The following is a 27,378-nucleotide window of genomic DNA, read 5'->3' on the forward strand; positions in this document are numbered from 1 at the left end:
GACCGGGGCTCAGACACCCTTCTCGGTCCGCGGCAGGCGGGCGCGAGGGACTCCTTGGAGCAGAGCTGGCCTCGCCCAGGCGCGGCGGGTGTCGGGAAGTCTGGGGGAGGCGAGCCCGCGGCCAGGCCACCGGGGAGAGCGGGGAAGAGCGGGAGGCAGAGGCCCAGAGGCTGCAGGGCGGGCCCTGCCTCAGGCCAGGATGCCACCCCAAGTGCAGTGGGAGAGGGTTCCAGAAGGAAGTGACAGCATCCCTAGAGGCTCCTGTGGGGGCCAGAGGCAACGATGGCTGCAGCAGCCCACCCTGAGGTGACACCAGCATGTGTGGAGCACCGAGGGAGCACCGAGAGAGCACCTTCCTGTCATGTGCGCGTGACAGACACGGCGAGCCCGCGCCTGCCGGAGACGCGGGTCGGTGAGAACTGCAGGGGCACTGGGCAGGCAGAGCCGCAGCCGCCGCGTGACGCCGTGCTCGGGGAGAGCCTCTGGTCCAGCCCCAATGGCTGCCGTAGCGCTGCAGTGACACTGTGTGGCCCGGGCTCAGAGCAGGACGCAGACCGCGGGCCCCTGGGAACCCCTGGGGCATCCTCCTGGGGGGTCTTTGGCAAAGGGACCCAGCGGGAGGGATGCGGGAAGGGTGGGGCGAGAAGCCTGGCTTTCTGCACTTTTTGGCCTGAGAATGCAAGAATCCTCCCCCCTCTGCTAAGCACGGCGCCCTGACCTTTCCACGCTGCCCCGCCCCGGGCGTCCTGACCGCTCCGAACTTGGCATAATAAATCAACTTGCTTGTTTGTTTGCCTTTCCTCCTAACCTCATTCCATTAAAGATTTAGATCACTTAACACGCATAGGCGAGGAAAAGCCTGACTGAATCAGGACCAGGACGATAATGCCGGCACGGACGGTCGGACGTTTAGGAGCCGAGGAGGCAGCATGCCAGGCCGGCCCCGGCTACAAGAGTCTGCCCAGCTACCCCCGGCCCAGCCCCCGCCCCCCGGCCCATGCCCCGGGCGCAGCGGGAAAGCCTGCCGCCTGCCCCCGCATGGGAAGGACACGGCCCCTGTGCTCCTCTGGGGACGCACGTGTGAAGGGCTCTGATACCCTGAGGGCCTGGGAGCCACCGGAGCAGCCCCTGGCCCCCAGCCCGCCCCGGACACCCGGCGCTCTCAGCCCAGGGAGCACGCCCACTCCCGGAAGCGCCCGGGACCGGCAAGGACACGTCACGCGCCCCGGAGAAGCGCGGACGGCACGTGTGCCGACGTGGCTACCAGAGCAGATGGGTGGTTTTTAAGGGGCAGAGGAAGAAGAGGGAAACCTGGAACGTGGGCATTTGAAATCACGAAGATTAAAAGACAGAGCAGGAGCGAGAGTTACAAGAAAGAGAAGCTAAATTTAAACGATTACTTATTCCACTAATGAGGGCATCCCGTGACACCGAACATGACCCCAAAACCAAACACGAATCTTTCCTCTTCCCCGCTGCTGCGGTTAAAGCACAGCTCCCTCCCCCGAGGAGTACCAGGCTGCCCGCCTCGAGTTCTCCCCACGGAAGTTTTCATTCTTTAGTAATCATGCACAAAAGATTTGTGAACGTATCATTTGACGTGTACATTGTATCGTTACACAGAAAATACTTAAAGTCTTTTCCTTTTCCAGAAATTTCTATTTAAAAATATTTTAGTTAGCAATATACCCGTAGCTGCTAGTTACACGGCCGTAATTCACTAGGTAAGAGCTGTACACTTAGAAACTGTGTACTTTTCTTACATAAATTTCAATTTAATTAAAACTTTAAAAGAAACACTCATTTCTAAACACTCAAGTAAATACTTTCAATAAGTCTTGAACCAAATAAAATGAAAAAATGTGTGTGCAGTTTCCACAGACAAGACATTGCACGTGAAAGCGCGTCACCGCTCAGCACCCGTAAGGCCTCGGGGCGGCTTGGGGTTCAGGGCCACCGGCCGCCGTGGGGCCCACCCGCACTTTGGACTGTGCACCCGACGCTTTCTGTCACAGCTGAATCACAAATGCAGAGGCCGCTGTCTGACTCCCTCCCTTGTGGGCAGGTGATTTGCAGGGGGAGACTTTCGCTCTGCTGTGGCCATGCCACCCCAGCGTCCCTAGGATGTCCCCTCCTACTTTCAAACCAGCCAGCTCTGCAGGCCGGGGCAGCACTCGGCAGCGCGATCAGCGTCCCGTCCACGGTGAGACGTGCCCGGCTCTGCTGCCCGCTGCCCCCGCGGGAGCCCCTGCCCCGCATGGCCATGGCGGGCATGCGGCAGCTCCCGGGTGCATGGGTCCCGGCCCGACCCACGCAGCAGGAAGGCCCAGGGCACGAAGCTCTCCGGGGACCCAGCACGAGAGGGGACAGGCCACTCCGGGAAGCTCCGAGCCTGGCCCGGTGCCCGGGAGAGCGGGACGCTTCTGAGCAAGAGGGAGCTTCGCGCGCGGCACCCCGCCCCCCGCCGCAGGGCACCTGACTCGGTGTCCTCTCTGCAGCCGCGACGTGAAGGGAGCGCCGGCCTCAGGAAGTGGCGCGGGAGGACAGCGGCGTTTTTACTAGCTACGCCCACGCGGTGTTATTCCTCCGCGGACACTGGTCCCGCCCCAAACCCGGCCTCATCCGGCTCTGAACTGCTAGAGGGTCCCCGGGGCCCAGCCGTGTGCTGTGTTTACGTGGGGCGAGTGTCGCCTCCAGTGGGGTGCCGAGCGGCCAGGCTAGCCAGTCCCGTCACCGCGGGGCCCTCTGCCACTGCATCACGTGACTGCTTATTGCCCAGGGGGCAACAGCGTCTGGGGAGAGACGGAGGTCGCCCTGCCCCAGCAGGCGGGCTGCGCAGAGCGAACACCGGAGGGCAGCCAGCCTCGCCCCAGGACAGCCCGCGGGCAGCCACCGGACCCAGGGACGGGGCTAGGCCGAGGGCCCTCCTCAAGGTCAGGGCACGCCGGGGTGCCAGCGGTGGCGTGGGGCCCCTCGGGGTCTCGGCAGTCGGGAGGGGCAGCTGAGGAGACCCCGTGGGGGTTGGAGAGAGCTCAGGGAGCCGGGAGGCCCCTGGGGGCTGGGAGGGTCGCGCGGCCGCCCACCTGGTCACAGCCGGCGCCCACCAGCTCCTGCAGCATCTGCCGGTTCACCTGCGGCTCGGTGGCGAAAGGCAGCAGCGAGTAGCGGATCTCCCGCAGGGCCTTCTGGTGCGGCCCGAAGCGCGGGGCGGCCCGCGGCGGCTGCCGCCGGGCGCCGTCCTTGCCGCCCAGCGCCTTGGCGTCCGCGGCGCTGTCGCCCGGGCCCACGGGCGGCCCCGGAGCAGGGGCCTTGGGCGGCTGCTTCAGCCCCTCGCGGATCTCCTGCAGGCGCTGCCGGCTGTTCCCGGCGTAGGCAGTGGCGGGGAACGTCTTCGGCCTCATCGTCGTGCGCCCCGTGGCCCACCACGGCCTTCGTCGCGGTCTGAGCACTCTTGGACACCGTCACTGGCGGCGGCCGGCGGTGGCCGCGCTCCCAACCGCTGCCTTCAAAGTGCGCTTCGCTTCGGTCTCTGGAGTCCTACGGAGAACCCGGGGCCTGCAGGGCCGTCATCGCCAAGATCGCGGGTGCCTGGAAGAGAGCAGGGCAGACGGCGCTCAGGCCCGGTCCCCGCGGGGCGGGCTCTTCCCCAGTCTCCGCAGAGCGGGTTAACCCCGCCCGGTCCCCGCGGAGCGGGCTCAGTTCATGCCCAGGCTCCACAGAGAGGCGTCTCCCTCTCCCCACCAGGGACTGAGAACCAGCGCATCCCCTCACAGCAACGAAGTGCCGCCCCACCAGGGTCGGCCCGTGGGGTGCTGGGGCTGTCCCCAGGCGTCCCGGGCCAGGGCAGTCTGCAGCGTGGCGAGCCCCGCCGGCTCACACCGGCTCAGGGGCTCCGGCGGGGCGGGCGGCATCCCCCGCCGAAGGCTGACGGCGCGCCAAGGGCTTCGTTATGAGGCGGCTCCACCTGGCACAAGTCTTTCTCACACGTGGCCCTGGCTTTCAGGCTTGTCCCTAACAACCGGTCAGCTCGCGGTCCCCAGCGTCGTCCTGTATCCCCGGGGCCTTGCCAACTTTTCACCTGCTGGAGCCAAGGTTCCTCCACGTCTCTGGAAATGTTTCCTTATAAACTCCCCACCCACAATTTCCCAAAAGATACCACAAAACGTGTCACATGAAGGTGTCCTATATTGCAACTGAAAGTAGTCCCAACACAAAGTATCAGGAGACTTTCAAGGTGACCACTTCCTTGATTCTTTATAAATTGGTCAACTTCTTATCAGCATTCTGACCGAACTACCAAGATGAAAATGTCTTTCCTGTACAGACTGACGCTTACACAGAGGGGACCGGCAGAGGCACGCGGGCGACTGCCTGGAGAGCAGGGTGACCGCACTAGCGGCAAGTCGCGCGCGCAGGCCAGCTAGGACACCGGCGCTCCCGCGGTGGTCACGCCTGCCCCCGCCTCACCGCGCACCCCTGTTCCTGCGGCCCAACCCGCCACTGCCCTCAGCAGCCAGCGAGGCGTCCAGCTCAAGTCACTGATCTGGGTGACCTTGGGCCAGTCGTGTCCCCTCCCAGCCCCCACGCCCTTGCAGAGCAGACCGACACTTGGGGACAGGGTGGTGGCCAGCACGGAGCGAGACAGGAGCGAGACGGTGCGAGGTGTCTCTGCGGTCCTGGGGGCAGTTACTATCACTTCCACTGGCTGCCACAGCCTGGGCAGAGGCCCAGTGGCCGGCCTCTGGGCTCAAAGAAACACTGACCCAGAAAGGAATGTCCTCTAAGTGGGGGCGGGGTGAGGAGGGCTGAGGTTTGCCTCGGCGAGGGACTGCAGAACGGTGAAAGAGAACCGTCCCTCACTGATTTCCTCGCGTGGGACAAAGGACCGCTCGCGTTGACTACGGGCCAGGCTCGTTCCGGTGTCACGCGAATGACCTTGCACACACCTGTGCATAACCGCGCATGAGGGCAAACCCAACGGGAGCACACGGAAAGGCCTTTTCTTCCTCAGGGCTGGAGACGGAGGCCTCGCCACACCCTTTCTCAGTCTGAGCGCAGATGCATTCAGAAAGGCCAGATCGAGGAGACTCTTCGACGGATGGGAAGCCCCTGCTTCGGGCCGATGTCCATCCCAGGCCTGTCGTGGGGCCACGCAGAGCCGCCAAGCCAGCGCTGGCAGGGCCCGGCCTGTGGCGGCCACGGACCAGAGGCCGAGAGCACGCGGCCCCCTGCGACCACACTCACGTCCAGTTTCTTCGTGGTCAGAGCATCTGCTGTGAAACACCTCACTTTCCAAAACAAAGAGGTCCCCGGACGCGCTCCTGCTGAGCACGGACAGAGGGTCCGAGGGACCGTCTGGGAACAGAGGCAGGCCGGACAGCTCCTCCTGGGGAGCACACGCCACCCGCTTTGCTTCCGATCTAGTTTTCTTCCCTTTCTTTGAGAACTAAAATCCAGACGATGGAAATCATACCATGTACGCAGCAAACAATTATGCCAAGAAGGAGCCTGGCACCTCACAGGGAGGCCTTCTGGTCGGCAGTGTGCTCACCCCCGGTGCCACCCACGGCCTCCCCCAGCCCCACCTAGCCACCCGGGAACATGTATCCTAGGCCTGAGTCCAGGCCCCGCCAGGATAAACAAGAACCAGGCCTGGCCCTCAGCCAGTTTACCGCCAGGTGGAGGGGGAAGGGGCCCAGGCGAGCAGACGGCTTCCGAGAAAGATGCCCGAGAGGAGAACACAACCTCACCTCGATGGGCGGGGGAAGCCAGAGAAGCTTCAGAGGAGAGCCTGAGGGGAGGGCGGGCTGGCCGGCTAGCCGGAGGGAGCACTGCATGCAGAGCGGCAGCGGGCGGGCGGAGGCCAGGGGGGGCTGTCCCTCGTCTAGCCCTCGTCTAGGGGTGCAGGGTGCAGGCCCCCCCTGGAGAGCAGTGGGGGGGAGACGGGAGGGGTGCAGAAGGCTCCCACGGCCACGTCACCTGTCTGGACCGAGTGCCGAGTGCCGTCTGCAGTTAAGCTGAGCCGTGACTTGGCCATATGTGCCCCGTAGGGAGCCGAGCCTGGAAGGGACAACGGCAGCCCAGCACGTGGCCAGCGGGAGCTGGGTGAGGGGCAGCCAGCCAGGAGGCGCGGGGCGGGGGGAGCCTCAGGTGCCGGACACACGGTCCCCTGCCGCCGGGACGCTGAACCGCACGTGGGGCGCCCACAGTCGGCGGTGCCGAGCGTCCCTCGGACATTCCGGTCGACATTCCGGTCGGGAAGCCGGCGGCGCGGGCCGCATAGGCGCTTCCGTGCTCCGGCCCCCGTGCCCGAAACAGAGCACAGGTCACGCGCTCCGGTTCCTCTCCCCGCAACACCTTATTACGAAAATTTTCAAACATACAGAAAGGCTGGAGAGTCGCTCGCAACACCTGCACACCCAGCACGTGGGGGGCTCCTCCGTCCTCGCCACCCTCTGGCCTTCTGGGAAGCAGGGCCAGGACGTGGGGGAGGAGGGAGGGAGGAGGGGGGAGGGAGGAGGAGGAGGGGGGGGGGGAGGAGGAGGGGGGAGGGGGGAGAGGTGCTCTGGCGCGGTCCTTTCCAGCGAGTCTGTGAAATGGCGCCCATGGGCAAATGGCACTTGTCCCTGAGGGGCCTGGAAAGGAAGAAACTCCCCTTTGGTCTCATAGGGAATGAAAGCGTCTCCTCAGCTTGAGACCTTGTGTTTTAGGCTTTATTCAGTTTGAAGACAGTGGATTTCATGGCCAAATTATGAACTTCTGAAAATTCTTCCTGAGAATACTCGTCAGTCAGACAAAGGCTGCGGCTGGAAGGGAGCTGCCTAGGCACCGAGCACGTCATTCCAATGAGGTTAACATACGGGGACGGTCCTCTCGTCACGAATTTTATAAATACGACCGTAAAGCCTCACGGATGTGAATTTTAAAAAACGGGGGTATCAAGCAAACTAAATCTAACTCTGGAAATTTCTTTGGCATCATCGATTGACTTAAATATACTTTCAAAGAAACTACAAGACGCTGGAGTTGTAAACCTGTAACAACTTACAAAACGAAAACACCTCATCGCCAGGTCTGGGGCCGAGAGCATTAACCCCACACTCGGCAACGCGGCTCGGACAAGAACACGTGGGAGCGAGAGCAACGTTTCCCGCGTCCCGTAAGTGGGCCCTACCGCGCCCCATTCCGATTCTCGACCCGCTCCTGGAAAACACCATCGGACGTTCCAGAATTTCTGCTCTAGCTTCCCCTAGCGCTTCACGAACCCGCACCGGCAGCCGCACACTCATCGGCCACCAGCCGAGGCACCAGCAGCACGTGCCTCTCGTGGGACCCGCGCTCATGATACGCGTTATCGTTTTTAAAGGCAGAATTTCTTGGATCTAAAATTCTAGCTATTATTTGAATCCTACCCTTACCATAACTAACTAGCAAAGATGAAGCCGAATTGAGCACATGGGCCAGGCCGCCAGCTAGACGCGGCCCGAAGCGGCCAGGCAGATGCACCCGCCCCGTTCCCCGCTCCCAGTGCTGCGAAGGCCAGGACCCCCAGGCCGACCTGGGCTCCCCTCAGAACGAGGCTCTGCTGGGGAGTCCGCGCTCACAACCCCAGGGGTCCAGCAACACCCTGCAGCAAAGCATGGTCACGAGGCCCCGCGGGGCTTGGAAGCGCCCGTGAGCGCCACGCGCCGCGCTGGGCCGCGGCAGGTCTCACCCAACTAAACCAGGCCCTGGCTTCTACCTCGAGCCGACGTCCAGGGGAAAGGCGAACCGCCGCGCTCGCTCTTCACTTTGTGCGCCGTCTGCGCGGAACCGGGACGGGGCAGGTCTCCTCTACCCAGTGCCACGCCCCAGCAGGGGTTTTCAACCTTCCAGAAAGCCCTGCCTCCTGCGCAGGGGCCTCCTCCCTCCCCTTCCCTCTGAGTTCCAGGGCCCCGCCAGGGAGTCAGAGCACCTCCCATGTGACATGGCGCCACTGCGCAAGCGGCAAGGCTGTGCCGTCCAGAACCCCGGCGGCGCCTGCTGGAAGCCTCCGGGCTCCCCCCAAACTGGACGCGCAGGCGGTGGGATGTGGCAGAGGAAGTGTGAGGCTATTCCTGGGGTCTGGGACTTCCTGTGACAAGGCTCAAACCAGGACAGCAGACGAACAGGCGGAGGACAATGCTGGGGAGGGGCAGGCGGCCCTGGGGCGGTTTCTGGAGGGGGGGGAGCCTCGGTGGGACCTAATCAGTTATCTGGCGGGAACAGCCTCACGCCCAAGACAAGCGCCTGAGGCAGTGTGGCCAGAGACTGGAGGCAAGGTGGCCAGAACGCCCTTCACCCTTCACACTCGAGAGGCCGCGCGATCAATCGGAAAGCTAACTTAATTTTTAAGCAGACCCTCCCTTACCCCCTCGCGTAGAGGCTGCAAGATCTGCACTCTACCACGCTGCCCCTGTTGTAAATAAACACAAACCGCAGCTGCTCAGAGTGAGATTTTTCATTTGTCCTCCAGAAAAAACCCGTATGAATGGCAAGTTGGCACAGAAACAAAAAGAACTTAATTAACTTACAAACGACTTGTCACGATTAAGTTGGCGCGGTCTAGATCAGCAGTCCCCAACCTTTGTGGCACCAGGGCCAGGTGCTCCTGGGCGAATCGGATGCCTGATGCTGAGGAGGGGATGCTAGCTGGGGGGCAGCGGCTGCGGATGCAGATGGAGCTCCACTCGCCCGCCGCTCGCCTCCTGCTGTGCGGCCCGGGTCCTGACAGGCCGCGGACCGGCACCAGTGCGGGGCTGCGGACCCCTGGTCTGGATGGCAAGTGGCATACGGTGAACGGGGCAATAAGCAATGTCCAACTCTCCCCCTAACTGCAGCGCGACAACCATCGGCTCCAACGCTGCCTTGTTTTAATCACACTTGCAAAATGAAACTATACATCAGATGCCGTCAGCCTTAAAAGAGGCGGGAGCGCGGATGCCTGGTAGTGAGACGCCGTGGCCTGAGCGGGCTGCGACATGCAGCCCCGCGCCACGGAGTGGCACCACGCGGTGTGCGGTGGGGACCCTGACCGCTGGGCCTGTCCAATCTGGAGTCCCAGGTCAGTTAAGAGAAACTGCTAAGCGACGGGCTTTTTAAAAAGGAAAGTGGTTCCCAGAACTTTCCAAGGGAGGCTGTCCCGCCAGGCCAGGCACGCGGGCTGGCCCTGCACCCCGCTGGGCGGGATCGCCTGCTCCCTGCCACAGCAGATTTGCAGTCAAGACAAAGTAAAGGCACTGAATTGATCTTCAGTACTTCTCCAAGCCCACTGTTTTTAGAAGTCAATGGGGAATATTATTTAAAGTCTCACATTATTATAACCATGACGTAAAAAATAAAGCAGCTTTTCAAAATTGTTGGTCTGTTTCTTTCTGAACAAAGCAGAACACCCCCCCAAAGCTTCTCCAAATCCTTCCTGGGTGTTGACTGCACATTTATGAGCTTCCACACTCCCCACCTCCACACACAGTGGGGCTGAGGAGCCTGGGGCTCGCTATTTACAACACAGCATTTAAAATAACAAGGCATCTTATTGTACAAACATTCCCCTCCCACCAAAGGGAAGTCCCTCCCACCAACCCTGCGATTTGCTAAGAAAAGAAAGAAATATCTGCAGCTCCAATTTACCCTTAAGTCAAAACTATTTCTAACTGGACAGAGAAGCTAGACGAATCTCTTCCGATTCTAAAACACTGTGATTCTAGTAATTCGCCATAATTTCGCATGGCATCCTCTCTGCTCAGATGCCATTTTAAATTGCTTGATATTTTGAGATTAAATATTCAGCAATTTTAATTTCAAAGGAATGATGGCATACTCATTAGGAGTGCTCTATATACCGATATACCGGGATAACAAGACCAAATTTTACAAGGCTGAATAACAAACGAGTCTCGTTAACTACAACTCGAAGCAGACTGTCCTGAGCTGTCTCTGCCTGCTTATCTCCGAGTATTTGTGTGTTACAACAGTTGCTAAAGAAAAAAACAAGAAAGATACAAAGCAGCTTAGTCTCCTAATTTGGCACTTAAAAGTGGCCACCCATCACGCAGGGGTCGAAGCTGGGATTCCACAGACCCATGCAGCACGTGCTCCCTAATGCCGGCCTGCTGACTGTCTCCATTACTAAAGGGGCCCTCGACCACGAGGTCAAAGTTTCAACACGACGCTGTACCGAGGTCGCACATCGGTGGCCTTCCATTCCCACGCGAGCACGTCCCCACACCCGGGGAACACCCGGGCAGCTCCCTCCAAACAGGTGCCCAGCGGCGGCGGGACCAAGAGCCCTGCTGCGCCGTGACTTTGGACTGGCGTCCCGGGGAAGGCGTCACGGACTGAACACTGTCACCTGTGCCCCGCAGGAGTATGGAAAGGTCAGCATTCCCACGTAAAACTGTGTCAACATAAGCAAACCCACAGTAAAGTGCACTTCCACAGTCACGCCAGCCAAAGAGGGCTTGTCACTCGTGGGCTAGGAGTGCAGGTGTGTTCAGGTGGGCGGGGTGACCCATCCCGCGACCACATGACTGGCAGGCAGGCAGGGCCCCCACAGGACGCTGTTCCTCACCTCCTGGCAGGTGAGGCTCCGGGGGACCTGCGGGGAAAATGCCGGCCCAGTGCACGCCGCCCTCCTGAGTCCGCAGGTCAGAAGGCCCAGGCAAGAGGACGGCCAGCCGCCGGCCGCCGGGCGGATGGGCCACTCAGGACATCTCGGGACATCGGCGCGGCTCTGAGGGGCAAGAGGGACATGACGCCGGCCCTGAGGAGAGTCCTGGGGGGGGTGGGTACAACAGAGCGGTCCGGGCGGGGGGGGGTCACGGGGGGCACGTAGGCGGGGTCCTGCGGGCGTCATGGGGGGGATACGACACAGTGGCCCTGGAGGGGTCATGGGAGGGGACACGGCGGCGCAGCCCCGGCGGGGCGGAGGAACATCACTGCGCGCGGCCGGGGGTGGGGGGAGGCGGTCCCGGGTCGGGGGAGGCGGGGTCCCCCGCGGACACCGCCCCCGGCCCGCCCGGCGCCCCCGCCCGCCTCCCCTCGCAACAAAGCGGCGCCCGCCCGGCGCGACCTCCGGGCTGCGGGGCCCCTGGCTGCGACCGGCCCGCCCGCCCCGCCCGGGACGAGGACGCGGACACGGAGGCCGCGGGCGGGGCCCCGGCGCCCCGAGGTCCCAGCCCGGCCGGCCCGCCCCGCTCACCTCGGTGCGTCTACCGCCTCGGGGGCGCCCTGGCCCGCGGCTCCGGGGCCTCGCGCGCCGGGGGGCCCGGCGCCGGGGGCGGCGGCGGCTGCTGGCCCCGCGGGGACCGCGGCGCCCCGGGCCGCGGCGCGGACGGCGGCGGCTGCATCTTCGCGGGCGCTCGCGCCGCGGCTCGGACGCGCAGACCCAAGTGGGACATTCGCTACATTGTTGGCATTCCGCGGGCGCCACGTGACCGCGCCGCGTCACGCCCGGCCGCCGGCCCGCCCGGCGCTCGGCCGCCCCGCCCGCGCGCCCCGCCGCCGCCACCTGCGGCCCCCGCAGCGCCGATTCCGAGGCGCTCGCGGTCCCTCAAGCCGGCGTCCCCGCCGGCGTCTCGCACCGGCCTGGGCGCAGACGGGGTAGCAGGCCCGGAAGGGCCCCGAGTTGGCCAGTCGGGGCCAGCGGCCGGAGCGCGGGCAGGAGGGACAGACACCGGCCTGGCAGGGAGGGAGTCGAGCCACAGAGCAGGACGTCAAACGCGCACCCCAGAGGAATCGCTCTGACTTAGTCACCCCGGTCCCTCTCGGTCTGTGGACCCAGCAGCGGCGAGGTTCGCCAGCGAGTGACGCTCGGCTCGGCCGCGGGACAGCCTCTGCGCAGGGGGCGAGGGACTCGGTGCCGGCACTCGGGCAAGGGCTGTGCTGAGACGTGGAGCAGAAGTGACACTGCGGGCCAACCCCTGGCGACCGCCGGCTCCTCTGACACCCCGCTGGCCGCCGCTGTGCCTGCGGCCCTGATGCTGAGGGCAGCTATCACCTTAAAAGTAACCCGATTTCCTTTTTCATTAATCAACCCTCGTGACATGTTTAAATCTTAATATCAAAAGAAACGGTAATGAAGGCCATCGTCTGCAGGCGGTGTGAACGCGGGTTCCAGCCCTGGTCTGCTCCCCTCTCCTCCCATGCCCCCCCCCACCTGCCACCTGTGTTCCCCCCTCCCTGAGCTCGGGTTAGGAGACCATTCCTGTGCAGCTTAGAACCGAGTCTCATTTTCCAGTCTCAGTCTCTGCCGGACCCCAGCCTCCCCCACCCCCCAGCAGAAGGAGCTTCCGGGGCTCTGCGCAATGGAGCCGCTTGCGTTCACCTGTGCACCCTGTGCACCTTTCCACTGCCGCTCAACAGGCCTTCCCCGCACTGGCCCGGAGCCACCGGGCGGGCTGCCAATGTGCTTGTGTGTGTGTTTTAAGGTCCTGCCCTCGCTCCGTCTTCAAAGATGTAAACATTTTTTTTTCACTTGTCAAATGAAATATTGAAAATAAGAGGAATTTAATAGCCTTTAAATTTTATGTGTAAAACAATAAAATGTTGTGATTACAATGAGCATTACAGCACCATTTGCAATAGTGAAAGATCAGGAAGAACCTAAATGTCCAGCAATAGGGAGTAGGAGGAAAGAAATAAAAAGGTAGCTATTAAAATTATGAAATGTGTGAAACAGCTTGGTACTTTTCAAAGGAGAATTCGAAATCAAAATCACTGTAGAGTGGGGAAAAGCAAGTCGCAGAACTGTGTGCACACTCCGATGCCATACTTTACACTAAACAACCCCCCCACCCCGAGCCTATGCTAAGCACACTTTCTAAAAGTATTGAGTGAAAAAGGAGACCCAAAGAGCTCACGCCAAGTGGGTGACAGCTGCTGCCCGGCGGAAGGAGGGGGATTAGACAGACCGAGGACTTCGCCATCATCTGCAACGCTTTCTTTTATTCAAAGAAAAGCGAAGCAAAACTATCAAAATCTTAAAATTCGTTGATTCTGCGTGATTGGGGTTAATCACAGGTGCTGTTATTCTTGGAGCCGTTTTTTAAAACAGCTTAAATGTGTCAGCTGTGCACATGAAGCCTTTGGAAACAAGCTGGTTCCCAAACAGAGGCTCGTTGGGGGGAACCAAGGCACACCTGCACAGAAGAATGCTCCAATTAACGACTCCGCGCGCACGCATTTATTGACGGTCATTCACTCCTTTGGGCTTTTCGGTTTTCGATTTTGTGGGTACTGGCTATGAGCCACGGGCTAAACCAGGCAGTGGGGAAGATGTGGTGGGCAAAACCACACGACTTCTCTCCCCGTGTTGCATGCAGTCCTGCAGATGTGGTGGGCTGGGGGGCAGAGCAAGTGACAGTACCTAATTTTGTGAAACAATTAAGAATATACATGTATGTGTAGATGAGAGAGTAAATTTTCCTCTGGTTTCAGTTCTAATTGCCTTACTTTTAGACATTTGGCAAACAGAACCTCCTGGAATTTTGGTAAAAGCCTCTCATGCACGGTTAAGCCCCAGCTAGCCTTTCGGGGTGGCCACCTCGCCGTCTGTCTCTGGAGACCTGCCCCCCTCCACCGCCTCCAACAACAGCATAGCTTCATGCTGTGAATAGCCCTCTGCTTCTGAGATGAGTAATGAAGCATGTGATTGCCTAAGTCAGAATTGCTCAATAATTAAAGATTTGTTCCCAGAAGACCTCAAAGAAACCCTGTCAAGATAAAAATCACACTCTGTATTTAAAGAATTTTATGTTGACACTTTACATTATTAAGAGATGAATTGCTGAAGTGTTTTCTTACATCTTCCTTTAGCTGAGGGAGCTGTGACGCCAAGTACTTCTCATTACGCTTCTGCGTGGCTGCAACTTGTTTCATTTACAGACATGGAGCAGAATGTTGTGTCTGTGACTGAAAAAACAAATTTCATCAGGAAGGTTCATATGCTTCTATATGCTCTAAAATCTTCCATTCAAACTTTTCCTCTAATCTTTTGGAGTTAATGTTGGTAAAACTTGCTTTCAGAAGAATAAAAAGGGTGAGGCTTGAACTCTCGTCTTGAGGCTTTTCTACAAAAAAACTAAAGTTTAGAGCCGACGCACAGTGACAATGAATGCCTGCATAATTGTAGAAGAAATGCTTTCATGGTCAATTTTTAATTTTTAATTTAAATTAACCACTACATGTTTTGTTGCTATTGAACAGGCGCTTTTCAGACCGTGTGTTTTGGTTTAACAGCCAGATCGGACGAGAAAGCCTGAGTGTGTCATATTCAGATGCCTGATAAATGGGTCTTGATAAGGGAAACCATGATGAGATTACAGGAAGGAGTTGAAAGAGGCCAGCGGTGGCGGACAGGGTGCCAGCCGTCAGGGAGCAACGGGGCCTGGAGGCCAGCAGGCAGCCCCGCAGCCCGTGTTAGCTGGGGACCCCAGGCCAGGAGAGGCTCGGGTTTGGGGCTGGAACTTGGGAAGTGCCCCAGAGAGTCCCTTCCAAAAGGCAGAGGTGAGAGGAAGAACTGAAGTCTGAGGCAGAGACGCTGGGAAGTGGGGGCCTGGCGTTCAGCTGTGCGGGGTGGGGGGAGGGTGCTAGAGGAACAGCCCCGGGGGGACAGGGAAGCTGGGCGGGTGACCTGGCGTAGCTCTGCGACTGCAGCTCCCATTAATACTCGGGGGAAGAGAGGGGCTGGGGGACACTCAGGAGACACCACGGAAGGGGACAGAAGATTACGCTGAGCCACAGTCGAGGCAGGAGGCGTGAGGGCCACACTGTTCTGGGAAGCCCAGGGGCCGCAGTGCCCGGCGGTCACAGAACGGCCGGTGGCCCCAGCGAGAAACAGAAGCCAGAGCTTGCCCTGGCCGGCCGCCCTCTCTCTCCGGGGTTTCACGCAACCGGGAGCTCTGGGTGCGTGCGTGGCTAGCGAGTCGTGATGCGCGACACAGAGCCCCGGACACTGCATTTCGTCTGCACACTTCCGACCGCTCTCTGGTCATTCTTACTTTAGTGTCTCGATAACCTTTGTACGTCAAAGTGATCTAAAACGGGACGTGTCTGTTCGCCCAGCGAATAGTTGCTGAGCGCTCAGCCCCCGCCAGGCACCGCGGCCTCTCCGGCAGCACCCAACGAGCTGGGCACCAGGGGTGCTTGACACCGTCGTGAAAATGGGACTGACGGGTCTCGTGGGAGAGGGAAGAATGAGCGGGAACTTCCTTCCTCATCGATGCCACAAACGGCGCCCTTTCTGACAGAGCTTACCAGGCGGCTGTGACCCGGTCTGAGAAATAAGGACGCTTGGGAGCTACGACGCAAGAGCAGAGAAGAAATACAGTGAAGAGGGGAGTCCGACAGGGGCGAGGGCACAGGTGCGCAGGCCCTGGGGGCAAGGCGCGGACGGCGTTTGAAGGGCCGGTTGGAGGGAGGAAGGGGGGGGGCCTCGCGACGCACGGTCGGCGTTTCGGTCCTCCGCTCAGAGCGGCGGCACGCGGGCGGGCGCAATGACAGGGGTGGCCGCGTCAATGACAGGGGTGGCCGGGTCTCGGAAGGAGGTGCCGGCGGCGACAGCGCGCTGCGCAGGCGGGCAGAGGGTGGCGGCCGCTGGGGCGCGATGGCGGCGGAGGACGCGGGAAAAGGCGACGCGGAGAAATGGCTCGATAGAACGATCGGGTCCCGGCGACGGGGCCGCCGGGCCGCCGGCCGGAGGGCGTAAGAGGGCACGACCGCGCCCATCCGGGAGACCCGAGTTTGATTTTGGAGGTTCCCGTTGCGACGGAGGGGAGCAGGCAGGGGGAGACGCGGGCCCGCGGCGTGGGAGAAACCGGACCGGGGGGCCCTGTGGGTCGCTGCCTGTGCCCTGTGAGGTCGCCGATGCCGAGGACCTGGAGGCCGCTGCCCAGAGGGACAGCGCAGAGCGGGGCGGCGGCCCGGGGCGGCGCGAGGGCCGGGGTGCGCCTGCGCAAGTGCCGAGACCCCCTCGCCCGGCTGGCGGCGCGTGGCTTCGCAGCCGCCACGCGGGTGCTTCGAGGAGGGGGCGACAAAGGGACACGCTTCTGAAAACGCAAGGCACAGGGGGCTGGACACCGTGCACCGGAGTTAGAAAGACCCCGGCCACGCCCCGGCAGGGAGCTCTACGGGAGGGGGTGGGGGGCCGGCGACGCCAGGAGGAGCAGGGAGAGGTGGCCGCCAGGGGGATGCCAGCGAAGACGACGGATGGCTGGGGCGGCGGCGAGGGGGACGAGGGCTCAGAGGGCGCCTGTCTTCGGCCGCCGATGCTACAGCTGCTGTAACAAACCACCGCAGAGCCGGCGCCTCAAGGACGCCTCGCTTCCCGTCCTACTCACCGGGGGGTCAGGAGATTCCATCACAGCCCAGGCGACAGCCGGCCTGGGCAGGGGACCGCAGCATCACCATCCCTGTGGCTTTCACGCTAACAGCATGGCCCAAGGGGGCCCCGCGTTCAGCAGCTCCTTCCACCTCCCCGCCCCCTCCAGTCATCACAGCCTGAAGCTGGAGTCCTTTTCCCAGCTTCCTGCCCAGCACACAGAAGCCACTCGGCAGATTATTCGTTCCATAATGAGGCAATGGGAGTCCCCACAAAGATGGCAGAAACGAATCGCCCAGAGTAAGCTGCTCTTTCTTGTCTCTTTTCCTTCAGGGAAGATACTACTATCTTAACTGTGAGATCGGAAGCCATTCTTTCCACTGTCATCAGTATTTACCGTTTGCAGGAAATATTATTCTATTATTCGTGTCATATGAGCAATTTTAATTAGTTATATTTCATCCCTTTCCTCAGAAGAGGACCTTGGGACTTTAGAGAATTAAGAAGAAATAAAAATGGATAAAGTGACACTTTTCTCCATAAATCGTTGCTGACAACGAATCTACTATTTTTCTTAGTATGTTACATTTATACAAATGCATTTGGCTTATGCAGGACTGAGTCTGCGTTCGCTTGTTTCTCTTCCAGGGTGGAATCGTGATGGAGGGAAAAATGCAATGGTGACTAGAAGGGGCATTCAAACTTAGGGGAAAAAAAGGTCCCCCCCAAATCGAGGGGCACATGCGTGTCCGCCCGTGCTGAACAAACACGGTGATGATACCGGCAAGAGGGACGGCCCAGTCAGACACTGAAATCCAGGGACAGGCAGTTGCAGCGCCCGAATAATCACCGCGATGCATGAGGAGTCAACGAGGCGTCACTGCTCCTTGACGCTGGATGCGTAAATTTCACAGATCCCAGAACTAGAAATTTAAGAAGCCGAGACCCGAGGAATTCTGTTTTAAACAGCTGAAACCACGCTGAAAATCGCAGCCCGGGGCTGGCTTGTGGGCCGCTCTTGCGTTGCAAGGTCGCGGTGACGGACTTGGACTTCGATGTCCCCGGCCCGGGCTGCCTTCTAAGCCTCCACGGCCCCGCCCTGAACACCTTCCACTCAGCGGAGCGCACAAGCTTTTCTCCCAAGATGAACCCGAGCTGAAGGTCTCTGTAAGGAATGTCCAACGCGGTGAGCTGCAGCGATCTAGAGCCGCGTTCGGTAGGATCTGGCGAGGAAGGGAAGAAGCGGCGCGAACCACGCGGCGGCGAAGTGCAGCCGGAGAGAGGCGGCGGGAGCAACCAGGAGGCGGCTCAGGAGCTGCGCCCCCGCGAGAGCGACCGCGGCACCGGGGCCCCTGCGGCAGACGGGGCGCACAAGCACCGGCTCACTGAAACTGCCTTAAACTGGAAGGACCTCGGCTGTGCGATGACGAGCCCGGCCAGGGTCCACGGGGCAGGAAGAGGCCAGTGAGCTCAGGACGTGCCAATGCCACAGGGACGGAGCCGGTGGGGAGGGCGGCCCACGGGTGCGCGGGAGTGGGGGGGACGGGGGTGCGGGCAGGGGGGCGGTGACGGTCGCTGGGCGGAGCCAGCAGGCGGCCCCGCCTATGCGTGGGCAAAGCCATCGCGGGACGAACAACGCCCACCTGGCGACCACAGACAGGCCGAGTCCCACCGACGGCGCATGCTGGCGGCGGAGGGACGGCGCCACCGGTCAGTGACCGCCCTGTCGCCTGTCCCCCTGGGGTGCAACAGCACCAGGCGCCCCACTCGTCTCCCTTCCAGAACCTCGGCACTTTCTGCCGCTCCCTTTCAGCCCTCCGAGCTCCTGCCACTGGGCCCGCTCCCGCCCCCGGCACCGGCCTGGGAGCCCGTGGGAGCCCAGGGAGGCCGGCGTGGAGGCAGCACCCCCGCGAGGCCAGCGCGCAGGGCGGCAGGTGTGCCGTGTGCGGGAGGCCGGTGGCGCCCGGGGGAGAGCAGATGCACGCGGCCGGCCCCCAGGAGGCTCGCGGCCCCCCACCGCCTGCCTGCGACCCACGCACGGGGCGACCTGGCTCCAGACACGCAGAATCCGACCCGCCGCCAGGACCTGCTCCAGCCTCGACCTTGGTCTCCTGGAGGCCCTTCTGGGGGTCCAGGAAGAGGGAAGCTGAGCGGGCCCATCAGGGCAGGCGGGGTGAGAGGAGAGGCCTCACCACTGCCGTGGACAGCTCCAGGACAGGGGTATTTCAGCCCCAGCTGCATTTTGCGCACCAAGGACAGGGACCGGCAGGCGGGAAGAGTAACAGACTAACGGAAGAACTAAAGCGAATTATTTTCTAACCGTGCGACTTCAGGCGCGCAGGAATGCCCTCCGCACATTGAATTTCTATTTATTTTCCAAATGGTTTTTATCCCTAACACTTTTCCCGCTTACTGTTCTGAACGTTCCCATTGCCTTGATCTTAAAACAGCTCCCCACCCTGCCACCGCCTCCAGGAAGGCTTCCCTGAGCTGGTGGGCCAGTGTGGGGCCTCCGGTCCCCAAGGCAGCCAGGGTGCTGGAAAGACCCCGCCTCTGGAGGCGGCACATCTGGTCAGTTGTGAGATCCTCACCAGGCTTCTTATGACTTTGCGAGCCCTGCCTTCCTCACCTGTGCGACAGGGTTCACACCTGTCCCGTAGCTTCATGAGGATCAGACAAGGCCGCGGCTGCGAAATGTCTGGCACGTGGTAGGTATTTGCTGAATAAATAAACCTTTTATCCAAGGGGACATTTTGCAGAGCTGGGCTTAGCAAATGTCAAAAAAAAAAAAAAAAAAAAGGAGACTCGAAGCCAGCCACCCTTCTGTGAGTTCTCAGCTGATGGATCAAATTGTTAACGTCAAATTTTGGGAGGAAAGTGAATTTCTACAGAAGGTAAAAACGGCACCATACACTGCCAACGACAGCCCACAGCTGCGCCTTCTTAGGGCTCGTGAACAGAAAATCTAAAAGGGCATTTATGATAACCCTTCAGGTAAGGCGTCGTGGTGGCCGGCGTTCGGTGGCCATCGAATTGTCTTTTTATAACGTTATTTAGCTATGTTCAATTCCGCATGCTGAAAATGCTAAAAGAATTTGGGGACTTTGAATGGAATTTCCCTGACCTCGTGAGGGAACGTGGCCAGTCCAAGATCGTACCCACGCTGTGGGACAAGCACGGCCGTCCCAAGGCCTGACGGCTCCGTCCACGGCCAGGTCGTTCGGGGGCAGACCCTAGCTTCCCGCGGAGGCCAGCACGCGGAGAGAGAAACAGGGCTTCCAGGGGAGCCTGCAGGTGGACTGGAGATGACGTGGAACTCACTGACGTCCACAGCAGGTCACCGCTTCGCTGTTTTTTTGGAGGCTCATCTTTACGGTCATCAGATCATCGGATGAATTGATCGAGGTCAAGCCCTATCCTTTGTCAAGAAAAGCCATACGCACACGTACACGCCATGGCCTCACTCCCCTCGGGGAGCGAGGGCGAGAGTCACCCATGCGGGCAGCTCCCCCGGGCCCGCGCTGCAGGACAGCACCCTGTCTGGTCAGTCCAGACGGGCGGGGAAAGTGTGTCACTGAAAACTCCTCAACCCTCCAAAGCGGGAGACTGTGGGGGAAGGTGCCGGTCCCTTCCCAGAGAGAGGCCACTCCCAGGAGACAGGTCTCCCAGCTGGGGACATGTCTCAAATGCTGAGCCGGCCCACCCAGGCCAAACCAGGGACAAAGGCCAGTGTGAGGGGCTGGGCCCTGAAATTCTTGGGCGGGGCAGGACGTAGACTCGCACAAAAAGGCAAAACCAGCAAGAGCCCGGGTCCGCGCCGCTTGGAATGGGGCGTGGCCGGCACTGCGCGCTCAGCGCCCCGCGCAGGTCCGGGCGTGCCTGGGTCACGAGGCAGCATCCTTGCCGAGGGCGCCAGGTCACTGTCCCCGCTGGCATGTCCCGGCCAGAGCCGCGCGCCCCCAGTGCGGGGGTGGGGTGGGGGGAAGGGGGAAGGAGGCCTCCTGCAGCCCGAGGCGGCCCGCGCAGCTCTCCTGCCCAGACGGAAAGGGCTGTAGGAGCGACTCGGACAAGGAAGGGAAACAACGACATGGAGCGTTCTAAGTGACACCCCGCAACGCCAGGCCCAGATGTGGCCCGAGGGTGCAGCAGGCAGGCGGGGCGGGGTGGGGGGGGTCAGTCTGTGTGCTTTTAATCCAGGCCGAGGGCTCCGGAACGCGACGTTAAAATAGTACCTCCAATTAGGCGCCGAGAGCTCTAATTTCATCCCTAAACTCTAGAAATCAGAATTTCTTTTCTGTAGTCTAAAAAAAAAAAATCCCCTACAACCTCTCTCCTTCATTGAACTGCTAAGTCATTCTCATGTGAAAAACAGAAGACTGGTTTGCTGACATTTGGTTTTAAGGCAGTTTATGTTTCAATGTGCGGTGCTTTATAGAGATGTGACAGGAGGTGCAGACCCCCGGGATAGTGATCCGAAAGCTCGAGTTCGACCATTCCCACTTGGCGTCACCACCTTTTCTTGCCGGAAGCGGTCTGAGTGGTAAATTAATGAGATTCCGCATTCTCGAGCAACCAAGACATACGCTGCCCACAGGAATGACGCCGTGCCAAGTCACGGGTTTCCGTGGTGGCCACAGGGCATTCTCCCGCGTGGTCGCTCGAACCCAGACCTGGGTTTGGCAAAGCACAGGTGTTGGAAACCTGGAGAGAAGCTCCGTTCGTTTATCCACAGACTTGGGCAGAAATCCTCAAACCGCATGATCTGTAGGAACAATCCAGGGAGCTCATTAAAAAAGTGGACCCCTCACTCGCGCCTCCCAGAGGCTCTCGTCCCGAAGCCTGAGGCCGCCGGGAAGCTCATCGCTTGGTTCTTACGGGCATTTTTAAATGTTTGCGGCAGTGATTAGAGCTGAACTCCACCCGCCCACCACAGCTTCGACGCGGGGCGCTGCTGTTTCAGTCCCTGCCCATAGTATTCGGAAGCAAATCCCAGACGTCATTTTTTTTTTCTGTAACTATTTCAGCATTTAACTCTAAAAGATAAAGACGCTTTAAAAAACAATTAAAGGCATCCAGATTAGAAAGAAAGCACTGAAATTAACTTGATTTTGTAGATAACATGATCTTATATATAGAAAACCTAAACAATACACACACGCAAACTACTAGACCTGATAAATTTGTTCGGCAAAGTAAAAGGATACAAAAGCAATACACGAAAATCAGTTGTATCTCTGCACGCTGGCCCGAAGAGCCGTCCCGCTGCTGGAAAGCGGGGGAGGTATTGCGAAGGTAGATTCGGCCCTATTTCCATCTCAGCCTCTGTCACAAGAAGGAAGGTCAACGACGCGGTTTTCCTGAAAGACGATGACCGCTCCCCCCCACCCCCTGACACACACACACACACACTGGACCATTCCTGAGTGGAGAAGCCCGACAGTTCTTACACCCTGCACCACAATCATGATCGATTTGTACTTTGCCCTCCCTAGGGAGGTATGTTCACTATGAAAAGCTTCTTAGCCAAACTTTTGTCTGAAAACAGCTGAAATGATTCAAGTCAACAGTGCCTTTCACCATGTATGTATAGAGACACTCCGTTTACGTTGTGAAATAAATTTGGCTTCCAAAGAAAATTAGAGAGAGAGAAAAGCAAGGTGCAGTGTGTGAAATCGGGGAGGCAGAAAAGAAACCCTCCACCTCTATAAACATTGTTCCAAGAAGCAGTGAACACAGGCTAAAAGCTGCCAGGGACGCTCTGAACAAAAATCCAATCTGGACTCGGGACACACGGGCAGATGGCAGACAGCTGGCAGGAAGCGCTCTGCTCCGAGGCGTAAGATCAGGAAATGCAACAGCAACATTTTTTAAGTGCTAGCTGCATTTTTATTTTTGCTCACCTGCATTCTCTGATTTTTTCTTTTTTTCTGAGCAAATGTTGCCTTTGTGATCATATAACGACAATAAACTCTTGTCTTGGAAAACTGGAAAAGGGCCTGCCCACGGAACTGGGGGCTCGGGCTGGAGGGGCCGCGTGCGTCCAGTCCCGGCGCCGAGGCTCATCATCCCCATGCTCTGCCTGTTCAGAGTCGTGGTGGCAGAAGGGTGTGCCACTGCCGGTCCCCTTGAGTGGGACCTTTTATGTCTAATGTGTTAAAAACACATAGAAACGGAGCCCTTTGAAATGGAGCCTGAGCCGCCATGCCAGAGGCGCCGCCGTGCACATCTATGTCTCGGCCCTTTGGCATGTTACGACAGGGCACGATGACCTTTGGACCGGGCCAGCCTAGGGCAGCACTGGGGCCCAAAGCGCTGTTTGCAAGCAGAACGAGAAAGCAGACGGAAACTCCGAAACATCGTCGGGAGCCAGCGTCGCCACGTCACGTCATCCGCGCCGACAGAAGCGCCTGCCGTCCGTGGGTGCCGTCGTCCCCCTCTCCTTCTCACAGGCGCCGGCGCCCGTGTCTCCCCATCCGAGCGCCGTTTGGGCTCCCGCCTGAGAGGGTCGGTGCCTCCCGCGCAGCGGCTCTCACTGATCTCAAATAAATGCTTGCAGCTCCTCACTTCATTTAAAAGGCCTCTTGCTGGCAGGCGAGCGGCGGTTTGCGGTGAACGAGTTTGGTGGCTCACACTGTGGCCGTCGGTGCTGTAAAATGCCAGTGCTCCAAGACAAGAGAGCAGCCTGAGCGCCGCTCGGTGGATAAACGGCCAGGGAAATGTGTGTGTGCGCGGGGTGTCTGACAGAATATCATTCTGCCGTAAACAAAAGGAAATCCTGCCCCTGGTGAAGACGTGGATGGGCCTTGACAGCATTGCGCTAAGTGAATTAAGTCAGAGAGATACACGTCCTCTCCCTTATGTGTGAAATCTAAACAAACAAACGCACTCACATATACAGAAAACAGGTTGGTGGTTACCACAGGCTGGGCGGAGGGGGCGGTTGGGGAGAATGGGCGAAGGTGCTCAAAAGGTACACAGTTCCAGTTATAAAATAAGTTTTGGGGATGCCGTGCACAGCACGGTGTCTCTAGCTGCTAACAAACACCGCACTGTGTACTTGAAAGTTGCTGAGAGAGTAAATCTTAAAAGTTCTCATCACGAGAAAATAAATTTGTATCTGCGTGTGGCGATGGCTGTCACCTAGACTTACTGTGGTGACCATTTTGCACCACGTGCGAATATTGAATCGTTACTGTTATATCGCCACCATTCTGTCTCAATTAAAAAAAGAAAATATTAAAATAAATGGTTAGTATTATTGCTAAATAAATAAATAAATAAATAAAAACAAAATGCCAGTGCTTCAGCGGGCCTGGGGTGGGGACAGACAGTGTTTGGAATGCGACAGATGACAGTTAGCATCTGCTGGCGACGGCGCTGCCGATGGCTGTAGTGCTGCGTGAACGCCCTTCGCGCACCGAATTGCAGCCTGAAGATGGCACAACAGTAAACTCTGTGACGGGAAGGTTTATCAGACTAAAACAAAACAACACCCCCGCCCCCGCCCCCACCCCCACCCCCACCCCGGGGAGCCCTCCCTGCAGCCAGCCAGGGAGACTGGTTGAGACTTGTGCTCACTGCTATCAGGCCCTGGGGCTAAACCCCTTCCAGCATTTTCTTCTTTAAACCTGCAGAGTGACTTCTACAGAGAGCTACTCTGATAAAGACCACTGTGCACCAAGGACATGAGACTCGGAGACTTTACTCTGCCCGACATGTCACAGCCCAGATCTGACGCCATTTTACAATGCACTCAGTGGACCGCAATGCTGTCGCCATCAAAACCAACCAGAGGATCCCACTGGCAAACTCCCTGTGCTTTAATGAAGGTGCCGGGATCTGCCCCCGCCACCCCCCATCCCCCACCCCACTAAACACACTGTCCTGCGCTGGGAGCACCTTCCCGCCTGGTCACAGCCACAGGCCCAGGGCATCTGCACGGCGGCCAAGAATGAGCCTCACTGAAAACTACGCGATTTGTGGGCAATAAATCCACCCAAATATCGACTCTGACAGACACCAAAAGTGAGGGGTTTGAAGAGGGCCATCGGTAACAGCAAAGGCTGTCACCGTAACGGCACACTAGCTATCCTCACACCCAAATGGGGCAGAGGAGAGTGAGGCCGAGCCTGGCCCTCTGGGCTGTGTCCTGGGCCAGGGCCAGCCGTTTCCCTCAGCCACCCGCCCCAGGCCCTCTGCACCCAGACTGAGGGGGTAGGTCTGGTGGCTGGGCGCCTGGGGGCGTCCAGCCCCTCCCACTTCTGAGCAGTTCACTGGAAAAGTCTCCAGGTCTCACTAAGCTGGGATCCTGAATCTTTTTCAAGCCATGACCTCTTTAGAAGTTGGGGGAGGCCTGTGGGCCTGTCTCAGAATGTTCTCTCATGCATTAGAATAGGTGTGACTACAAAGGAAGCCAATTTCATTTTCAAATCCGGCAGTACAGTAATAGCGCATGTTTCCTCATTCACCATTACGGCCCTGATGGCAGAGCTAACCGCCGCCATAGCTGGGAAGCAGGGATGGCCATAAATGGTACTTCGAGAGTAACTGAAACTGTCACAGGAAGATACCTGTGATTTCTACTGGAGACAGTCACAGGTTCTGCTGGTGCTACTGGGATGTGCTGCCTACAGCACAGAGAAGGAACTGCTGATCCCAGCGTCGCAGAGCGCCAAGTTCACGAGCCTCCAGAGTTCCACCCGCAGGCTCCTGGGAGCCCTCTGAACCCCAGGCTGAGAACCCCAGCCCGGCACTCTGGAAGGGTAGGGCAGCAGGTAAGGGAACCCTGAAGGTTCAGTTAGGCTTGGAGGGCCACAGCCGCCGCTTGCAGATTTCCTCCCACGTGGAGTGGGTCAGGAAACACTTTCAAACTCTGGGGAAGGGGTCATCGGGCTGACAAGAGAAGGCGGGAGGGCCCGACCGGAGATGAGCACATCTGGGAGCCGCGGCCCCGCGACCAGCGTGCACGACGGGCTCAGAGTGCGCCGGTGAGCGGCCGGGGTCCTGGTGAGGGGCCCCACGGAGTTTCCTAAACAATCTGGGGGCCCGGGCTGCGTCCCTGCAGTTGTGGGTGGCCTGAGTTAATCTGGTCCCGCAGGACCCCGGGCACCTGGCGGGCAGGCGTGGCCAGCGCTGGTCCCGCCCCCAGGGCCAGAGGTGCGAGGGCCGACTCGGACACCCACAGGCATTGGTCAAACACCTATTAGCAGAGCGAGCACGAAACGGTCCTTCCAAGAGGTTCTGGAAGCTCAGCGACGTCCCGGCTCTGTGCCCAGGGCCTGAGACGCCAAGGCGGACAAGAACTGCACCTCGAGCGCAGCCCTGCGGTCGCCGGCCGGGGCTCGCCAGGTCCTCACCGCCCGCTCCGGCCGCGGGGAGGGCGTCCGCAGCGTGTTAGCCGAGCCCCACTCAGCACCTCTGCTTTAAGCAGCGGGAGGCCACCCTGGCATGGACCGTGCTGGGTGACAAGACGCCGCTTTCCCCAAGGAAAACCCATTTTCGAGCAGCACGATGCTTACGAGAAAGGCCTGGGCCTTGGAAGGCGGCGCCGGCAGCGGGAGGGCGCGCTGACCGCCGCGGGGCTCACGAAAACGTCTCACGAAAACGTCCGCGCTCCCGGACGGCTGGGAAGACTGCGCCGCCAGCTCCCTCACGCCCGCGCCTCGGCCAGCAGCTCCCAGGTCTGGCGGGCACCCGTCGCCCCAGGACCGGCCCGGACGCGCATGACGGCGTCGCTCCGCGAGGCTCTGACTCGGGGCGCGGGCCGAGGATGCGCGTTTCGGACGCGGCCCGGCGGCGCCGACGCTGCTGGCTCGTGCACTCGCCTGGAAAACCACAGGCCTCGGGTCCACCATTTACCTTATCGCACATCTGCCCGCTTATCCAAGCGGTCATCGCTGCGGCTAGCGGCCCCTGCGGTGACATCGCAGGTGCAGAGGTAACCGTTAGCTGGGCGCCTGCGGCGGCGAGGCGGAAGGATCGAGCTGCGGTGACCGCCACTAGCGCTCAGCGCATCGGGGCGCGTCCCGGCCGCCCAGGGCTCGGCGCGCCCCCCCGCGCGCAGCTGTGTGCCGCGCCGAGAGCTCATTACTTTCACCAGCATCACCTCACAAAGAAAAGGGGGGCTCTTCACGGGCGAAAGGGCTCGCCCGGCGTCACTCAGCGAGGGGGTGGCATAGCCCGCTTTCCTCCCTCGAGGCGCGTCACCCCACCCAGCCCCCATGAAGAGCGGCCCTACGATCTCGTGGTCACCCAGGAACACGATGGAGACGGGGTGCTTCCACAGTCGTTTTGGACAATGGCTCCCAGAGAGCACCGCTCACACGAAAACGATAAAAGGCCAGCGGCTCTCATGACGATTTCCCAGGTGGGATGATTTAAAATGAAGATACCTGGGCCCCAAACCCTGCCGCTCTTAGTAAGACAAAACCTCGCGGAGTTCGTGGACAGCCCCTTCTGACGCACGTGTCCTGGAAGGACGTGCAGGAACTCGAAATAAGAGCCCTCCTTCAGAGCCCCGGTCCCCGCCGGAAGCGGTGTGCGCTCGCGGCGCCCGAGGCGGTCCGTCCAGAGCCGGAATGCGGCCTGCCCGAGAGGACTCGGGACAGGTCGGAGTGCTTGTCGCACAGGGCGTGACCTAGGAGGCTGCTAGGTCTGCACATTCTCTGCAGTAAGGTACACTCGGATGGAAAGATTGAAAGAGAGATTACCAAACAAACGTCAGGCGGTGTTCCGTAGTCTATATGCATCCACATAAAATGAACGAAAAATAAGGAAATATTCACAGCGGTAATCGCTGCCTAACAGGGTTGTGGATGATTTTTACGTTTTCTTCTTTCAACTGAATCTTTTTTTCTGCATTTTGTACACATAACGTATGTTATTTTAATAAGAAATAAGAAAAAAATTCAGAAAATAACTAATTATAAGGAGGTCTTGAAAAATAAGTCCAACCAGTAAGCATTCATTCTATACGTGAGGTCTCAGGAAAAATGACAGTTGGTAGTTTTAAGAATCTACATTTTCTCGTTTGCGGTGTAAAT

At 59.4% G+C, this 27,378-nt stretch overlaps 1 protein-coding gene across 9 annotated transcripts in view; it reads right to left on the reverse strand.

Moving 5' to 3' along the window:
* Positions 1-27,378, reverse strand: part of LATS2 (large tumor suppressor kinase 2) — a 60,388-nt gene that overhangs the window by 15,085 nt on the left and 17,925 nt on the right. For 5 of the 9 annotated variants that reach the window (XM_016151986.2, XM_016152037.2, XM_036228359.1 and 2 more), the window contains 2 exons: positions 13,822-13,929; positions 3,084-3,588 (listed from right to left, as the gene is read on the reverse strand). The exons of 1 other annotated variant lie outside the window; for it this stretch is intronic. In XM_016151986.2, coding sequence (XP_016007472.2) covers positions 3,084-3,401 — 318 coding nt within the window. In that variant the 5' untranslated portion in view covers positions 3,402-3,588; positions 13,822-13,929. Of the gene's footprint in view, positions 1-3,083; positions 3,589-10,588; positions 10,752-11,218; positions 11,306-13,821; positions 13,930-27,378 lie in introns of those variants that run through there. 3 more of the 9 variants (XM_036228360.1, XM_016152056.2, XM_016152029.2) reach the window with 3 other exon arrangements.

This window comes from Rousettus aegyptiacus, unplaced genomic scaffold (genome assembly GCF_014176215.1).
Source record: "Rousettus aegyptiacus isolate mRouAeg1 unplaced genomic scaffold, mRouAeg1.p scaffold_m13_p_11, whole genome shotgun sequence".
In the NCBI taxonomy this organism is placed as follows: Eukaryota; Metazoa; Chordata; class Mammalia; order Chiroptera; family Pteropodidae; genus Rousettus; species Rousettus aegyptiacus.